Source organism: Onychostruthus taczanowskii, unplaced genomic scaffold, assembly GCF_017590055.1.
Source record: "Onychostruthus taczanowskii isolate IOZ18803 unplaced genomic scaffold, ASM1759005v1 scaffold23, whole genome shotgun sequence".
Taxonomy (NCBI): Eukaryota; Metazoa; Chordata; class Aves; order Passeriformes; family Passeridae; genus Onychostruthus; species Onychostruthus taczanowskii.
In genome coordinates, this window is record NW_024499573.1 from 5,325,950 (window position 1) to 5,344,928 (window position 18,979).

The window sequence follows — 18,979 nt, forward strand, 5'->3', positions numbered from 1 at the left end:
TGTATGCTGAGGTCCCATTGCTTTTGGCTAGGCCAGTTCTAATATGCTTTTCATACTCCAATGTATTTATCTAAGGATCATACTGGTAGTGAAAATCCAATTTTATCTTCTTGGTCTTTTTCCCAGAGGGACACACATGAATGTAGCTGACTTCCATGTAAATATAAACAGCCTTCTCCTGAAATTAAAAAGGAACTTGTGATTTTCCTGGTTCTCTTAGGAGATATGCTTGGCCTTTTTTTTTCATACTGTAATTGCTACTCAGCATTCCAATTCTGACCATCCCCCTCGTTCTGGAATATTCATGCCAAGAGGAATCTGTCACTTCGCCTGCCCAGAGGCAAGTGACAGAAGTAACTGTAGAGATAGTAGATATAGATGGGACAAGCTTGGATAGCCATTGCTCAGGAAGTATTTTAAACAATACTGAAGCCTCTTACTGACAGTGCTTTCTTCTTGTGGAGTCAAAGCAAGTCATATATACTGATTCACTGTAGTGTCTGGAGCATTCTGCTCTCCCAGTTTGGAGACCATTTTTTCTAGGAATTTTTTTTTTTTTAAGTCTATGGGTTTTATTGATTTGGTTTTTTTTTCTTGAAGAAAGCTGAGCTAAAGTAGTGCTTCCCTGATGAGGTAGGGATAAGACCTGCCAAGGAGATACGGATTAATGATTTTGGCACATTTCTTCTGTCTAATGACGGGCAGAATTGTTTTCTTCCCATGCTCTGACAACTCAGGCTGAGCCCTGTGGAGCTGTGCTGGCAGCAGCACACTTCTCTTGGGGAGCCCTGTGGCTGCTGAGTATTGATCATCAAAAGAGTCCAGGATGAATGACTGAAAACATAAAAGCTCTTCCCTGGGGAATTTTCTCATGGAAGATAGTAACAATAAGAAGAATCTCTTGGCAGTTGGAACAAAGGGACCTTAGGGCACCTCTGCCTGGAAGGTATAAAAGCTGATCAGTGAAGAGGATTGGGGAGCCCTGCTAGAACTGGTACCATGGAAACATTTAGGTAGCATAGGAAAAAGGTCAATTTCATTGTGGATAAGTCTTCCTTGAAATGGAGTAGATGTGTTGTTGTGTTTGGGAAAACTGAGATGGGCAATGTTGATTTAACAGTAGTTGCCAGACTAAAGGATAAACATATCCTCATTGAAAGGGAAAGGACCAGAGCAGGTAAGGGAGGCCCACTCTGTTTGGGAAAACAGGTAATCTATCATATCTTCATAATAATAATAATAATCTATCATGTTTTGGGAACTGTTGCTATAACAGAGTAATAAGTGTTGACCTTTACACCTTCTTTTTCATTACAAGACTTAATTAACTTTACCTTAAATATGACACTGTGGTATAGTGTCCAGAGTTAAAAATTACTAAATATTAATACTCCTGAGTATAGGTGTAGCTGTATCTGCTCTTGGAACAACTCATATGGCAAAGCCTTCCAAAAGGATTTCTCAGTTACTCTTCATCAGTGTGCTGCTGTGAACTTTCTCATTGCTCCCTCAGTTTTTGAGATTATGAGAGAAAAACTATTTTTTTATCTCTGTTTCAAGATGTGGTTGCATGATATGATGGCTTTTGAAATATTATTTATCCCCCTTTATTTCTTCTTCTCCCTCATGACAATGCTGTTTTTTCTGCCACAAGATGGGTTGCTTTATGGAGCCTTTAATCTCTGGTTTGAGCATTTCAAGTGCTTTAGATCAACTTTACCATATTTGTCTGCATTTCTCCAGTTGGATATGAATTTGACGAAGTTTTTTAGTGATTACTGCAATTAGTATATCAGGATCTTTACAAAAGTCTCTCCAAGAGCCATTTGAGATAGTGAATCTTAACATTGAGAGAGACCAGTATCGTGGTTGGTTTCCTAAAATTTGTGGAGGGCATTTTAGAGGAAAGATGTAAAAAATTTAATAAATTTTCTACATTTACAAAGTATTTATCAGAAAGACTGAAATATGTCTTCTCTATAGCTTTCATTAGGGCTGATTTTTTTTTTTTAAATATCAGTTTGAGATGCACATGTATATGTACACCTGTCAAACTTGTACCTTTTACTTACAATGAAATGTTGTATGAGGTGACTGCTTATTTGTCTATATTTTCATTATATTTAAAATATTGGCCACATCTGCAGCCTAGAAGGGGAGAGGCCTTGTTGCAGTCTACAACTAGTAGAGGGTTGTTTAGCCTGAAGAAAAGGAGCTCTCTAAAACTCCCTGAAAGGTGGTTGTAGTTAGGTGGGGTCTCTTTCTCCAGGCAACGACTATCAGAACGAGAGGACACAGTCTCAAGCTGCACCAAGGGAAATATAGGCTGGATATTAGGAAGAAATTTTTCCCAGAAAGAGAGATAAAATATTGGAATGACCTGCCTGGAGTCACGATCCCTGGATGTGTTCAAAAAAAGACTGGATATGGCACTCGGTGCCATGGTTTAGTTAAGGTGTTTAGGGCCTGGGTTGGACTTGATGATCTTGAAGGTCTCTTCCAACCTTGTGATCTGTGGTCTTCCACTGATCTCTTCTCTGTGGTGACCAGTGACAGGACCTGAGGGAATGGCCTCAAGTTGTGTCAGGGGAGGTTTAGGTTGGGTATTAGAAAAAAAAGGTTTTTCCTCAGGGGGTGTTTGGGCACTGGAACAGGTTCCCGAGGGAAGTGGTCACAGCATCAGCCTGACATAATTCTAGAAGTGTTTGGACAATGCTCTCAAGCTCATGGGGCAGCTCTTGGGGTGTCTAGGAGCTGGACTTCGATGATCCTGCTGGATCCCTTCCAGCCTGGTCCCTTCCAGCTCAGGATATTCTATGATTCTACAATTCTGGGTGGGTAGTCAGAAGTTCAGTAAGCTCCAGAGCTTTCTTTAGCTGATTTCATATCTTCTATTTCGTTCTGTTTTCTCACATTTTCCCATTTCACTTCATTCCTCATCTAATACACTCCAGCAGCTGACTCCGGAGTGTGTTGTGAAAATAGGCTTTTTAGTTTGGATTGCTCTGCTATAAACAGTAACCAAAGGCAGGCACATGTTTGCCAAGGGTTTATTTAGAGTAAATGGAGAAAGACTGACATCTCCTGAGAATTATTTTGAATTTTTTTTAAGTTTTTTTTTCATCTACAAGACATCTTACTTAAAACATAAAAGTGTTAACTTTTAGCTTCTATGTGAGCTAAAATATTGAAATTGCTTTTTTTCTGTTTCTCCTCTGACTTGCTACTGCCTAAGGGTATGGTTTTTTTGGTTGTTTTTTTTTTTTTTTTTTTTTTTTTTTTTTTTTTTTTTGGTGTGGAGCAAATGCATTTTAAGATTTTAAGTAAGAAGAAAATGTAGTTAGAAGGTTGACTTCATTTCTGCTTTGGTCTGCTGATGATTCTGACTTCACTGAGAACAAAATCAAACCTCTACCTTTGCTGTACAAGGCTACAGCCTAAAACCATATTATTTTTATCTTCTTTTGAAAAATAATGATTCATCCAGGAAAATAACTTGTTGAGGAAAAAAATGTTGAAATATTTGTATTTCTGTTGTTTAGAAAGGATTTGAAGAGGAGTTTCAGGTAAAAATTGCTTTATCATAGTTACCTGCAACTAGTTCAAGACTGTAGAAAATAGGGTTTATAATGCTCCTTCAGTGCAAATGATCTGTACTTAAATTAGTGTTTAAAAGACCTGATTATAATCACTGCACCCCTGTCACCAGTCCTTATGATGACTGCTGAAGCTTAATGTGTAGTGAGTGCTCTACTGCAAATAGAGATCGGGGTGACACCTGTGGGATTGTTCTGCTTGGTCTTTCAAAATCAGGTTAGGTCAACAAATTTAATTGATTCTAATTTTTATCAGGCTTTAGTTTAAGAAAATAAAGTACACATATGTGAGATGCTTAAATATATATAAATAATTTGATGCAAAATTAAGGAAGAAAACCCGAGAAGTGGTGGGGTTTTTTTGGTTTTTTTTTTTTTTTTTTTTTTTTCTTGTTTTGTTTCCCCTGTTTCTTTTCAGTAGGATCCTAATTTGTTTTTTTTTTTTCTTTTTACTTTAATTTACTTCTCTCTTGAAGGAAGTATATTTTAGGGTAATTGTGCATTACATTATCTAGAATAGCCTGACCACCCACATTTAAAGAAGACCTGCTTTTATCCAATTTTTCCTTTAAAGACTGTCAAGTGCTTTGCTGGAGGTCAACCATAAATGCTACCTGCCATTTTAGAAGCACTCCATTTATTAGCTGATTTCTGCAACAACTAGACCACATAATCACCAGTCTGGTTAGGTTTGTTGACAGCTGAGGGAAAGCATTACTATTTGGTTGTCCTAGTTACTATTTTCCACAGCACAAGAGACTACAAAATTAGTTCACTAGATTTTAATTTAAGGATATGTTAAAGTTTGAAAATAACCAAACCTTTTTTTTTATTTTCACAGTCTGTGTTTTGTACACACAAGCAATTGGAAACAAAGAATGGAGAGAGGTAAGGTGCATATTCATAGATGTATAAACCTTTTGGGTGTATTTAAGGCTGGTCATTTGTCCTAGCAGAAGAGGGCATGTTGCTGCCTCTTGAATGCCATACTAGGCTTATAGGGGTTGTATCTATTAGCAAACACTAAAACATAGTCACATGGATCTCAGTTTCCATATCTGTGTCACACATTTCCATCAAAAAAGAAAATAGAGAAAAACACATGAGTTTCCAATTTTACAGTCTCCCTCAGATAAAACGAACCAATTAGCTGTCAATTTGGATAAGGTTTGTGGCTCTCAGGAGAGGAAGACATTCAAACAGGACTGAGCTGTGGTGATGGGCAGTGTCAGCAAAACTGGTCTGTAGCTGTGGTAAGGATCTACCTTTGAATTTTTTAAAAATTAAAATATTTTCAGATCAAAAGGGACTGAGGCACCTCCTATAAACATTAAGAAGGAAAAGGCATTTTGCCAAAAGGTCAGAGAGGGGAGTGTTGAAGAGAGAGCTGAACTGAGGTGAAATAGGAGATTGACAGTGCAAAAATGATACATTTGCAATAGAAGGATTGTGTTCCCTAATATTTAAAGCTATCTGAAATAAACAGTATATGCAAGCTTTTGCTTGCTGTTGTGTTTGGTTGAGGTTTTTTTTTTTGGTGAGCATTTCTTCAAGAAACAGTGGATTTTCAGTGGTTACTGATTCAAATTTTTGTGGATTTTTATTGGCTTTGGGAGATGATGTTGATGAAGTTTAGGTCATACAATACAAGGTATGTACCACTTTATGTTGAAATATGAGGTCTTCTGCCACTCTGTCTTCATCCACATGTCTATTCATGTGCTTGCAGTCATTTTCTTTCTGTTTAAGAGAGGTTTTTACAGGCTGTCATATATCTCATATATTCTTGGTATTGGCAGTCCAATTATACTTCGTTATAGCATATAGCTTAAATGTACACTTTTCTTTTACAGTTTGGAAGAACAGAAGTAATTGATAATACTTTAAATCCAGATTTTGTAAGAAAATTTATAATGGACTACTTCTTTGAAGAAAGAGAGAATCTACGATTTGATTTGTAAGTTAACAGTCTTTGACTCTAATATTGCAACCTCTGTAAGCATGTAAAGTTTTGTCTAGCATAAAATTTGCTTGAAGAGAGATGGTATCTATTGACATAGGATAAATTAATGTAATACACATGATTGATTTAGCATTGCTTCCTCAGAAATAAATGTGTAACATAATAGTGACTGAGTTTTAGGAAACTGGCAGATGTTAACTAGTCAAAGTACAATTATGCTTACAATTATTCATTTCAGAAAATAGAAATTAAAAGGTGTCAAAATGTTAAAATATTCTTGAAACACAGCCAGCAAAACAGGTACAGATATACTGTCCAGAAATAAAGTACTGTACAGGTCGTACAGAGCCAAAATTTTCTTTACTGTGCATCTAAGTATACTAAATTTCAAGATTTTAAAACAACAGCAGTTGTTCGAGAAGTAGATGGCTTTTGACATTATTCCAAATGTGCTCATTTCATTTCACTGGTGGAATTGTTTTGACTTTCACTTCATTCTTTGGAAAACAGAATTGAGAGTCCAGTCACCAGGTTATGTCACCATTGCATGTTGTCTCTTACATTTCAGTACTTTCTGATTATTTCAGTCTTTGTGATAATCAGGTTGTCTTGTTTTGGTTTTGTTTTTGTTTTTTTTGTTTTGTTTTTGGTTTTTTTTGGGTTTTTTTTTTTTTTTTTTTTTGTTTTTGGTTTTTTTTGGGTTTTTTTTTTTTTTTTTTTTTGTTTTTGGTTTTTTTTGGGTTTTTTTTTTTTTTTTTTTTTGTTTTTTTTTATTTTCATCCTATTTTTTTATTAGCAGTTCTTTCTTAACTTTGCTTTAGGAGAGAGTATGAATAACCCTCATAGATAATTACATTTTTGCTGTAGTTTTGCATCACACTATGCACTGTGGCCACCAATTTTCTTTGTATGTCCGTTTTTAGTTGAAGAACCCTTTGCCTGTTTCTTTTCACTTCCTTTGTAAGATGTACTAGACCACCTATTTCAAGGAATGAAAGGAAATACTAAAGCCAGGAAGATTACAGGGTGCTTTGAGGTGGCTGGGTACAAAGCACAATGGAAGCCTGATGCAGACTTTATTTGTAGTTTTAAAAGTTAGGTTTAATGTAGTTCAATCTGTGGAGTATAACTACAGTGGGTTATTTAAAATAAGTTTTAAGTCAGGGCTAATCAATTTGTGAAATAAAGGATTCTTCTCCAAGTATAAAGCAGTGCTGAAGTAGTCACACAGTGGGGACTGTGTGGAAATCTGTATCTGTTTGCCTCCTGCTTCTCATAGGATGTATGTAGGGTATGGGGAGGGGGCAGTGCAGTAAAATGAGAAGTGAAAGAAGTAAACTGAAAAAGAGAAAGCTCAGTCTACAGAAAGAAAGGGGGGTCTGTAAAGACCTTCTGGATAAGTGTTGTCTGGAAAGGACTCAGACCTGGAAGGGAAAACACAGTCCCCTGTTTGATTCTTTATGTAGTCAGGGAAATGGACTCCTGCCTGTTTATGAAAAGCTGTAAATATCACATGTTCTCTGTACTTATTAGAAAGATCTGGCTGCTTTCTGCTGCTGTCCTGGGTTAGCTGGACACAAGTCTGTTCTGAACTCAAAACTGAATAGCTGTTGCTGTCTTTGCCTGCACGTGACCATACAGCCATATTTTGTGAATTTACTGTAGAGCCCTAGAACAGTGATAGATGAAAAATTAAATTAAATCTTAGAGCTCTGAGTTTGAAATGTGAATCTCACATAGCCACTCATGGATTAAATCCCAATTCTGAAGCTTTAGAAGGCTTCCTATATTCAGTTCCTTGGCAAAACTGTGTACTACTGTTGGCCAAAGTGTTATTTTTCAAAGAAATTCCTGACACGATTCATATATTTTGCAGGAGAAAAAAAAAATCAAGTGGCAAGTATATCTTTGATATTTGATGCACCAGTAAATGAGCATGACCCCCCCTCCCCAAAATGCACAGCCACCAGTGTCACAGGCCCCTTTCTACTCATAGCTTGTACTTAGTAAGTGGTTTTGCCAGTGAAGTCATTCTTCATTTTACTTCTGTAGCTATCCCTCAGGTCAAATTATAAGTTGTGTTTTTCTGTTTGATTTCACCAAACAGTTTGCTTTTAACTGGAGGTTTTAACTCATGTTAATGTTATTTGTAGGAATTTCTTTTCTTTCTAAATATGTTTCTAAAGCTTAGACTGTGCTGCACTACGTTATGGCATTCCTGCCATCCTGACTTGTGATCTGGTCCATGATGCATCCCAGTAACCAGCTGTGGCAGCACAACCAAAGGGATAGCGTTCCATGCAGGGGAGCCTGACATGGCAGTAACATAACAGATGAAAACCTTCTTCAGTTTAGTTCCTGGTATTGAATCTGAACAGATGAACAGATTATTTGATAAGAATATTACTTGGATTATCTGATAAAAATGGAAGACTATTAAAACTATAGAGATTAGTAATCCTTTATTAATTTCTTACTTTTTTTTCGCTGTCTCTTAAATTCAGAGAGGAACTTTTTTTAACTCTTTACTTGATTATGGAGGGGAAACTGTGATATTTTCTAGCTGGAGGAAGGCCAAGATTATCATAAACTCAAAAGAACAAGCAAAACTCTTGCTAAAAGCAGTTTAGTTTATTGTTAGTTATTTCTATTTGCTTATTCAAATGACAGAAAAATTACCTAAGAAAATAATTTACAAGTTAGCTTGTTTTCTAGAGTTATTTTTTAATTTTTGGTCTGTTTTTTGTCATCTTTCACTGTTCAAACAGGAATATCAGAAGAATTTCTCTTTAAAGCTTGCACTTTGTTGAAAATTATTTCATTTCAAATAACCAGTGAACCATAGTCCTATATATGATGGCTCAGTTTGTCCTCCTTACTGGTGAACTTCCGTTCACAAATCTGTGTAAATTTCACACATGGCAATAGGTGAAAGAATTGTTTGATTTTTGTTTCTTTATGTAATTATCCTCAGATATGTCATCTGGCAATTCTGATATAAACTTCCTTTTTTTTTTTTCCTAAGCTATGATGTTGACTCAAAGAGTCCTAACCTGTCAAAACATGTAAGTTCTTCCTCACTTTTGTAATTCCTTGTGTTAAAATGCTGACATTTCTTAAGTAGATTTATTTTCTTTTGACTCTACGTAATATCAGTTACACAGAGACAAATACAGTAATTGGCTATGAGTGAAAACACATAAGTATAACGAGTATAATGTTAGTAGGACATTTCTCTTGCAAAGGGCATATTTGAGCATGCATGTATACCTTTTCAGGTATGTAATATGCTGCAATTAGTTGATACTTTTCTGGGTCCTAAAATTGAAGCAGGTTTTTATTGTGTCTCAGTGTTAGAAGAAACCTTCAAGACAACATAAGTAGAAAAGTGGGAGTGATTAAATAGTAACTTTGAAATTTAGAGGTGCAAGAGTAGAATTCAGATGCTTCTCAGTGAATTTTTAAAAATAAATACAGGAAGGCTTGGATAAGAGAACCTTTGAGAACCTGGAGCAAAGGAAAAGAGGATAGTAGAAGGAATACTCTCTGTGTGCTTCACAATGAAAAAATGAGGGTTTTACCCATTGATCTGCAATTACATGCTCACTGTAGTGATTGTGTAGTGCCTTAGAATTATTTCTATAAGTGTAACCTACTGTTATGTCAAACAGGTGGCAGTCTGTTTATGATTCCCTATTTCATCATTACTAAGATGTGGTGTTCAGCAGAATCTGTTCTTCAGTAGGGAAGAGCTCAGATAAATGGGAAAGCAAATTTCATTGTGTGAAATACGGATTCTGAGTTTTTTATATTCTTGCTTTTCAGGATTTTTTGGGACAGATGTTTTGCACACTGGGAGAAATAGTGGGATCACAGGGGAGCAGACTGGAAAAATCAATTGTGTAAGTATTCTGGAATGTTGGATGAATGCATACTGCTGCATGTGGCTAGAGTTGTGGAGCTTTTTTGCTGTGAGATATATTGACATACAGAATTGACAGATATGGCTTTTAAGAGAGAGTAAATAGTTACACGCAATAGAAATCTTTCTTTATATAGGCTATGATATTTTAGGTGTCATTTTGGACAATTAGCAAAGGAATTAACGAATTCATAAATTTTGTCAACCTTGTTACATCTTGCATTAGAAATGGCTTGAGTGTACTAATCTAAAAAATGTTTTTGTTTTGGTTTGCAAATTAGCACATCATAAAACTTTAATTACCTTTTGTTCAAGCATTTAAGTTCCTGCAAAAAATCTTCACGAAGAAACAGTGAAGAATCAGCTGACCAGATTATCAGATTTCTAACACAATCACACAGAATTATTAACATCAGCAAATATTGTGGTTATTAGACAACAGTATTTTGTGATTCTCCCCTTAATCCCATTCTGGATTTTAAACTTTTAAAAACATGTCTAGGAAATAACCTTGAGGACCAGTACAGGAAGTGTCATAATAGAGAAGTTGTGTTAGGTTATGTAATTTAAAAAGTGGTCTGTGAACAAATGAGAAGTGTCCCAGTGGTAGGTGGAGGAACCCAAATATCTTGCCCTGGTTGCTTTCAGGGCCATCCCAGGAGAGTCATCAGCTTTTGGAAACTCATCTCCACACACTGAAAGAATCACAGAGGTACAAGGCACAGGCAGGGGAATTCCAGTAGCACAGTTAAGGGAACAACCCCTGCCCAGCTCCAGGGCTGTCCCAGGAGAAGCAGAGCTCCAGCACTGTGGGATGGCAACACACAGCAGGTCACTGCTTGTTCTGGACATATTTTAGTTCTTGATGGCTGCACAGGTTGAGCACAGAAATATGTCTTGTCAGCTGAGACAAGAGGCTGGCCCTATTTTCTTCTACTAAAGCAAGAGCTCAATGACTTTTCACTGTCTAGGCCTAGCTCATGCCAGCTGCCATAGCAACTTGCAGTGTCACAGCTCCATGGACTGTCAGCTGATTCTACTGGAAGCCTGTGATCACTTGGTCAGAGAAAGTGCTAACTTTGAAGACATTTGTATTTAGTAAGATGAATCTCACCTGACTTTTTGAAAGTCTTCAAATTTGTTCCTGTCCTCAATTAGCATAGTATTCAGCGCAGTACACTTTTTTTTTTTTCCTGAGAAAATTCCTGAAATTTGTTTTGAACGTGTAGATTAAAAGGCATCCATTCAGCAGTTTAGCATTTGGTACAGGTTAAATGACGTTTGAAATGAGTAACAGGTGAAGTTTAAAGTTTGAAATTATCTATTAGAAAAGAAAAAATATCAGTGAAGATTCTGTGGAAGAGGTCTTACTTCACAGTTGTGTTGGCCTGTGTAATATGTTTTCTCTTGGATAAACAAGGATTTCTCAGGTTTGGGTTCTGATATTGTCTTGTATGGTAGTTACTAAGTGGACCCAACATGTGAATAGACACATGTTAATGAGAGAGTGACTTTTTTTCAGTTCTTCGTAGTGTCCCTGTGCTACTTCGTAGTGTCATTGCTAATTTTGACAGTGCTGTGACTTGACAACTGTGCCTGAGTGATTGTCCATTCTGGACTCTCTGAAATCTGGGTGTCTAGGAGACATTTCTGTTATTTATGAAACTTTGCATTGCATTTCAGGATTGTTTGCTTATAGATGTGTGTTTAATGTCTCTTAATAGTCAAACAATGAGAATTGAATAGACAATATTGCATGTCTTCCCTTTTTAGGGATATTTACTGCTTTGAGTTTACTGTTCTCTTTATGAAGTCAAGTCTGTGTTCTCATAGCATGAATGCTCTTTATGATCTATGAGTTAAGAGAGCCTTATCTTTTCACCATATTTCTGAAGTTCATCAGCATTTTCCCTCTTCAGTTCTCTGCCAATGAATGTACAAAGAAGACAATGCTTGGTGCTGTTTTAGTCCCAATCAGCTACCCTAGAGAAGTAGCACTTTTTATACTTAAGCAGATTGAGAAGCTTGAATTCCATTCTCTGATTGGCATTCAAGTAAGCTCTGATGTTCTTTCAAAATGAAAATTAGAAAGACTTGAAGCTTATTATTCTCTGGAAGAAGGTCTGTCTACTTTAGGCATTTGCAAAAGTCTTACACAAGTCAGGATTCCATGGCTGCCATGAGCTGTCCGGCTTCAAGTCAGATTGTGCATCATCAGGGAAGGTTCCCTGAGGAAGTCTAGAGTGAAAGGGTAATCTTGTCCTTCCTCAAAGTGAAAATAAAACATCTCAAGCCTAGAGGGTCACCATTGCTGTGGTCAGGCAGGAAGGCTGAAACACACCTTGCACTAATCTTCATGGCAAGTACAAAAGTGAAGGTACACAACTCACATTTTTCTTTGCCTACATGGCATGTATGCCTTGCAGTTTCATTGGTGTTACAAGCACAGTGGATTACACCTCTGAGGCATGAACCCGACAATATTTCTTCTTGGCGGTTGTGAGATTGTCCCCTGAACCTCCCTCTCTTTTTCTGAAACCATTACAGACTTTGAATTTTATGCAGTCTCACAGGAGAGTCTTGCTCCCAGTATTGTAGTGTGGTAGCCTGTTATTCTTGTGACAGTGAGCATTTTTTGTTCAAGAACATACTTTAGTGTTGCACTTTATTTTACAGTCTGGCCAGATACAGATGTGAACATTTGTTTTGGATAATTTCTATTGGAAAATAATTCTAGTAATTCAAAGAAGGTGAAATGGATAATGTGACATTTTAACAGCAATGTTTGTTCTCTTTACCTGTTGTGTTACTAGATTCATTAAATGCCTTCTCAAGACAAGCTCCATGTGTAAGATTTACTCTGCCTGGCCTCACGTGTTCCAGCTGTACTGGCATGAAAAGATAATGTGCAGATTAATCTACTTCCTGAAATGGTGTGGTTTCATTTTTCTCTCAAGAGTGTCACCTGCTCAGACATTATCCAGAATTGGATCTCTGCACGTTCTGTTTTCCTAGAGAGAAGATGCTAGCCACATTTATAACTCTGAGCAATGGTTATTTTCAGGATCTGCTAAGTGCATTCCTGTAGGGATTTCCTTTGATGAGGAGATAGGGCCATTGCAAAGCTTAATGAGCATTCTATGCTAGTTATTCACATCTGAGTGCCATTGCCTGCTAATGAGGCTCTACTGGAGCCAGCTGGCCTATTATGTGAAGTTCTTTTTCCTGTCATCTTGCTGTGAACATAACTGATAGAAAAATACCTGAACTTCCCATATATATTTGTCCTATTCTTTTATCTGTGGGTGTGACTGTCAGAGTGCTAGGCTCTGCAAATTCAGGGATAAGCCTGGAAATTTTTGAATGACCTGAAAGATGTTCCATCCTCTGCCTCATTGCAATTCCAGCTTGCAAAATTGGAGGCTCTTTTTCACCTCTCAGGTTTGAATTTCCACATAAATGGTCATATTTTACACAGGCTCTGTAAAGGTGCTCCTTTCAGTCCTTTCTAAAGCCCAAGTACTTATCAGAGTGTCCTTTTAAACTTCTCTTGGTGCTGCAAGATGTGGTGTCCCAATTGTGGAATCATTTATTCTAAGGAGACAATTATTTCTCAACACTGTATCTTATATAGACATGCAGGTATTGTTGAAAACCTTTCTTTGATAATGGTTGTCTGTTCTGTTCCTCTAACAATGATATTTCCTGCTCCTTCAAATACTGTCCCAAAAGAGGTGATCACTGTAGAGAAGCCTACAGGTTCTGAACTCTCAAGCCAGTAGGACCCACTGAAATGTTGATATTCATTTTTTATTTTACTTTTAGTTTGCACTCTGTTCACACTTAGACTGGCACATTTTCTATATCTGAGTTTCAGATAACTAGCCCTGAATGGTGGAGTTGACTGCAGCTATGCAATACAGATTACAGTCTGTCTGTCTGTCTGTCTATCTATCTATCTATCTATCTCTCATTATTACCCCTCAAACTCTGATCTGTAACTCTTCCCAGAGAAACCCTGAGAAACTAGTTGCCCAAACATAAATTTCTATTGTAATTTCAGGGCAATAGAACCAGTTCCAGGGTAGCTCACTGCCTGCTATCCCTTAGAGCTAAGGAAGATGAGCAATGGCCCTGCATTCTGGATTTAAACAGGTGGAACTCTTACATGCTTGTCTTCAACATAGTATTGGTCAGTATTTCTCTGGCAATTGGAAAGACTTGCTTGTAAACTTAAGTTTTTACTTAATAGCATCAAAAACCATACAAGTCATTTGGTAGAGTTTTTAGTCACTGAATAATGAGAACTTGATCTGTAGAGAAATTCTGTGCTAATCTTGAGGTATTTCACCTCTTTATGAACCATCATGTTAATATCGTCCCTCTTTTATAAGGCCCATGGCCTTCTGTGTTGAGTGTGTCCCCATCTAAAAGGCTGCTGGCACTGAATACTATCAGATTATGGGTGGGTTTTCTGTTTCTCTGCTGCTTTTTATGTTGAGGAACTGTTTTGGGATTTCTGGTGTTGCAGCCTGTGTTTTTAATTGCTGTCTGAGTGAATAGTAATTTCTTTTGCAACTCCTGTATCAGATAGGATGGTGAGATTATTATGTGTCTTCAAAGACATTTCAGAATAAATGTTGTAAAATAATGTTGGTGTTTACTTTTAACTATATTTTAGGTATTTTTAAAGTAAAATTTGCAATAGGATGTTTTTCAGAAATCAGTTGTAGAGTCATCTCTAAGGGAAACATCAGTGGGAGGGTGGATAGTAGAATTCTGATACTGTTTCAACCTATTGAAACTTAGAATGCTGTTTCCTTTAAAATAAAAACTGGTTTGTTTCTTGCTAGTTAGAATAAATATGCAACTCATTTACCAATTCATTTAGGATAAACCAACTTTTTTAGGCAGGACAAGTGGCAGAAGAGGGAAACTGAATTGCTTGCCATCAGCTTTGTGACTTGAAAACTTACCTTGTACTCTCTGTGTCAGTTGTAATTTTCATACATGATGTTAAGGAACTAAGGTGATGTGGTTGTGTATTTTGCAGAGGAATTCCTGGGAAGAAGTGTGGAACAGTCATAGTAACAGCAGAGGAATTGGGGTGTTGCAGAGTAAGTGTGCTCATTGCTTTCCAAAAATAACATGAAAATTATTTTGTGATTTACACTGCACTAGACTGTTAATGATATAACTTACAAATTTGCATTTTGTGATTTATGTAAGAAGTTAGAATACTGTTTTTCTTTAAGTTGCTCTTAGTTTTAGAGAGAAGAAGCAGAAGCCAATGCTCAATATCTCTTGCATTCTCTCTAATACTCCTTCATGTCCTCACTCTCTCACAGTCTCTTGCAGTGTCTCAGCAGCTGTCACATAGTTATCTTCTGGATTTTTGTACTTTATCCAAATTTTTACAGCTCATATTCAGAATGTTAATGAGTTTTGGAATCACTGAATTGCTGAGGTTGGAGAAGACCTTGGAAGATTTTCTAGTCCAATACTCCTGCCCCTCTTAGGGCTGGTTACTCAGGGCTCTGTGCAGTTGGGGTTTAAGTCCAAGCAATCTCCACAATTTCTCTGTTACAGCTTTTCATCACACTCAGAGTAAAAAGGTTTTTCCTTATATTTAAGTGGAATTTCTCACATTTCAAGTATGTACATATTGCAACCTCTTCTTCCGCTGGATGCCACTAACCATAGGCTGTTTATTCACTAGTACCATGTACTTACACAAATTGATAAACCTTCTGTTTTCCAGGCTAAATAATTTCCGCTCTCTCTGCCTTTCCCCACATGAGAGATGGTCCAATCCTTTAATCATTTTAGTGATGCTTTTGGTGGAATTGCTTCAGCATGTTTGTGTCTTCCTTGTACTGTAGCCTAGAAGAGTGCTCTTCAGGAATGGCCTCACCAAAGCTGAGTCTCTTCCTTCAACTTTCTGTCAGCACCCTTCCTAATGTAGCCCAGCAAGGCTATTGGCCTTTGCTGCCAAGGGCACATTGATCACCTTGGTGTCCACCAAGCCCCTTCAGTCCTCTTCTGCCAAGCTGCTTTCCAGCTGTTGGGCTGCAGCCTGTCCTGGTGCATAGCGTTATTCCCCTTCCAGCGCAGTTCCTGGCATTTTGCTCTGTTGAACCCCATGAGGTTCATATTGGTTAGTTTTTCCAGCCTGTACAGATGTCTCTGCATGACAGCATGACCATCAGTTTATAAACTGCTATTTCTAGTTTTGTATTGTTTGCAAACTTGCAGAGAGTCTACTCTGTCCATCATCCAGATTGTTAATGAAGGCGGTCAGCATTCTTGGCCCATTTTTGATGCTTCGGTACACTGCTAGTGACTGGGCCCAGGTGGACTTTGTGCCATTCAGTATGACTCTTTGAAGCCCAGCAGTTCAGCCATTTTTCAGTGTCCCTCACTGTCCAGTTTTCTAGTCTATAATTCATTAGTTTGTGAACAAGGTTTTGTGTGAGACAGTGTATAGGGCCATGCTAAGGTGAAGACTAAACAACGTCCACTAGGCTCCTCTCGTCCAGTCAGCCACTCATTTTGTCAGGAGAGGCTTCCAGTGGATCAGGCATGAATTTCCTCTTTGTAAATCCTTTTTGATGTCTCTTAGCCACCTTCTTCTTTTCATATGTTTGCATATGTTTTCCAGGATTTTTTGCTCTATCATCATCTCAGGGTTTGAGATAAAACTGGCTTGGATCCTCTTGCACTTTCTCAAAGACAGGAGAACTTTGCATGGACATCATAACTTTATAGAGGTAACTGGAAGTAGCCCCACATTAATATTAGCCAACTCCATCAGCATTCTCAGGTGCCTCTTACCAAGTCACATGGACTTCTGTATGGTCTGTTTTAAATGTTCCTTTCCTGGTCCTCCTCTACCAAGCACAAGTTATTCTTGTTCCAGACTTTCTCAGGTCTTGGTCTCAGGTTTCCAAGAGTCTTGAAGGCAAATCTTAGCAGTAGGACCAAGACATAGAAAGCTATGAGAAACATGGACCTTGAAATGTCTTTTGTCGCCTGGTCTCCTGCCCCACTCAATGGTGAGCCCACATTTTCTGTCATCATCTTGTTGCTGTTGCACCTCAAGATCTGTTTATGGAACAATCTTCCAGCAGGCCCTGCCCAGTTAGCTGGTGAGTCTGCTGCAAGTTTATCTTTGAATTTACAATCCTTTTCTCGTTCTTGACTTTGCCCAAAGAGATGACATGTGTGACTTCCAGTTTTCCTGATCACAGCAAAGAAACTTGTCTCCTTATTTGTTGTCAGATTGGATGTACTTGGTACCTTTCAGGCTCATTTTCTTGAAGGTTCCAGACTCTTAAGAGCCAGCAGCCACCTGCTTGACAGGCAGTAGGAACAGACAACAACATGTCTAAGTCACTGAAGGAATGAGGCTGAGTTGTGCCTGACTGGAGTTTTTAAAAATAATTCTAATATACTTGCCTTGCCAGCGCATCTGCTTCTTTCAGAGGGCAGTTTCGGATGTCAGGAAATCCTTGGAAAATCCTGAGCCATTTTAGCTTGGAAAATTGTTCTTTTTCTGGTGTCCCTACAAAGGAATTCTTGGTTCCAGCCATTCAAACTGCACTATGAAGACATTGCACAGATGTGAATGTGTAGAGACCATTTAGAAGACAGATGCTCCCATTTATTTTGTTTTCTATTTGCACAGTTCAGTCAATTTTTTTGGTTTTTTAGTGTAGTGGAGTGCATGCTGTCTGTAATTTTTCTTTATTACCCATTTCAGGATTCAGTTTTAATGCAATTTTGTGCAAACAAGCTGGACAAGAAGGACTTCTTTGGGAAATCTGATCCATTCCTTGTATTCCATCGAAGCAATGAAGATGGCAGGTAGGTGCCTGTTAAATATTTTTGCTGCCAATCATTAGGCAACTTAATTATTTACAGATAATATAGTTCTCATTTTTTTACGCTTTCCAGATTAAGCTGTGTTTCTTTTCTAATGTTTGTTGGATTTCAGTTTGTCATGTTAGGCAATATAGGAATAAAACTATTATAACAAATTGATCAAACACTGCAGTTGAGGGTTTTAGGAGGTAAATGTCTCATAAATATAGAGCACTATGACAATTAATTGTAATAAAATAGCTAAATAGTGTTACTTTTGTGAAGATATAGTATTAATTTAAATTAAATAGAATTCTCAAAGAAAATTGTACCTGCAAAATATGTTAATGCTTAGAAGTTGTGTTTAGATAAAAACATTTTATACTGCAAATTTAAATTAGGAAGTATCTTTTATATTTTTGACATAGTTTTAGGAAATTGAATTTAAAAATCCCTGAAATAGAATTTATATTTTTTTACAAATGGCTGTTTGCTACATTCATGCATTAATTTGTTAAAGTCGACTAATGTCTTCTGTTCCACTGCTAAGCCTTGACATGCACTGTCAACACAACACTCTGCCTTTGTGGGGCTCTACTAGCAGGTTAACATTTCTTGGGAACTGAAAGTTTTCACATCTAGCATGTATCAAACCAAACCAGGTGTCATCATACATGATGCTACTTTTCTCTGTAACTTAGCTGGAACAGTTGTTAACATCAATCTGTGTATGGACATGTGCATCTGTTACCTGCTTTTTTTCTCTGGGGGGCAGATTATAGGAGCAGTTTCCTGAGTAAACACTGCCTATGTAAAACTGAAAGCCTAGAGAAGTTATGGCTCCTTTGTGAGTGGCATTAAGGTCACTGGTGAAATTTCTCTGGGTATTACTGGGAGTGCTGGTCCAGGCAGCCTCTCTTGGCCTTGAGTGCTGTTCTTCCCCACTTCCTTCTAAGGGGTGAGTGTTGAGCCAGTAATGCTTTACAGGTCTCCTGAATCCAACAGGATGCTGGGGCAGTGCTTCTGCACCTCTGGCAGAAGGATGCTTCCTTTTTTTTTGGTTTTTTGGCTTCAGGCATGTCTTCTGAATCATAGCCAGGATAAAAGTGTAGGCATTTGGGGTGCAATGCAAGGAGGACATTCCCTCAAAGGATAACTTTAGTTGCAACTGGATGAGGAATTTCAGTAATGATGTCACCAGTGACCTTATCTCTTGCTTTCTTTTGAATAATTCAGTCCCCAAGAAGGGGGTTCAAAAGAGGTATTTTACTTTTGCACAATTTAGAGAAAACAGAATATGTGAATACAGTTCATGAGAGAAGGTGATCATTGAATCTCAGAGAGGCTTATATGTTTTACCTAAGACAGCCCTGGTTAAAAAATCATGGACATAAAATGGGGAATAAAAATCTGAAAGCCATCTTTCCCTTGGCTCAGTTTCTTAATCTCTAAGCAAGAGTCAGGTCCTCACAAGCTCTTATTTTCTGGATCTGTGACTAATTTCTGCATGTACAAGGTCTATTTAAACTAGTGGGATGGAAACTGCTTTTCCCTGAAATACTCACTGAATGGTTATAGTTTCTATTGAAGTTTTGGGTAAAAACATTTTAGATTAACAGTTGTTTAGCACTCTAG

The 18,979-nt window shown here is 37.6% G+C and overlaps 1 protein-coding gene across 5 annotated transcripts in view; it reads left to right on the forward strand.

Annotated features, from left to right (window-relative positions):
* The window catches only part of CPNE8 (copine 8), a 70,833-nt gene that overhangs the window by 16,235 nt on the left and 35,619 nt on the right, over window positions 1-18,979 (forward strand). For 3 of the 5 annotated variants that reach the window (XR_005952737.1, XM_041405480.1, XM_041405481.1), the window contains 6 exons: window positions 4,438-4,484; window positions 5,450-5,553; window positions 8,585-8,624; window positions 9,385-9,461; window positions 14,535-14,598; window positions 17,244-17,347. Coding sequence is in view for 3 of the 5 variants with exons in the window: in XM_041405480.1 (XP_041261414.1) it covers window positions 4,438-4,484; window positions 5,450-5,553; window positions 8,585-8,624; window positions 9,385-9,461; window positions 14,535-14,598; window positions 17,244-17,347 (436 nt within the window). In the remaining 2 variants the exon portion in view is untranslated. Of the gene's footprint in view, window positions 1-4,437; window positions 4,485-5,449; window positions 5,554-8,584; window positions 8,625-9,384; window positions 9,462-14,534; window positions 14,599-17,243; window positions 17,348-18,979 lie in introns of those variants that run through there. The other 2 variants (XR_005952738.1, XM_041405482.1) reach the window with 2 other exon arrangements.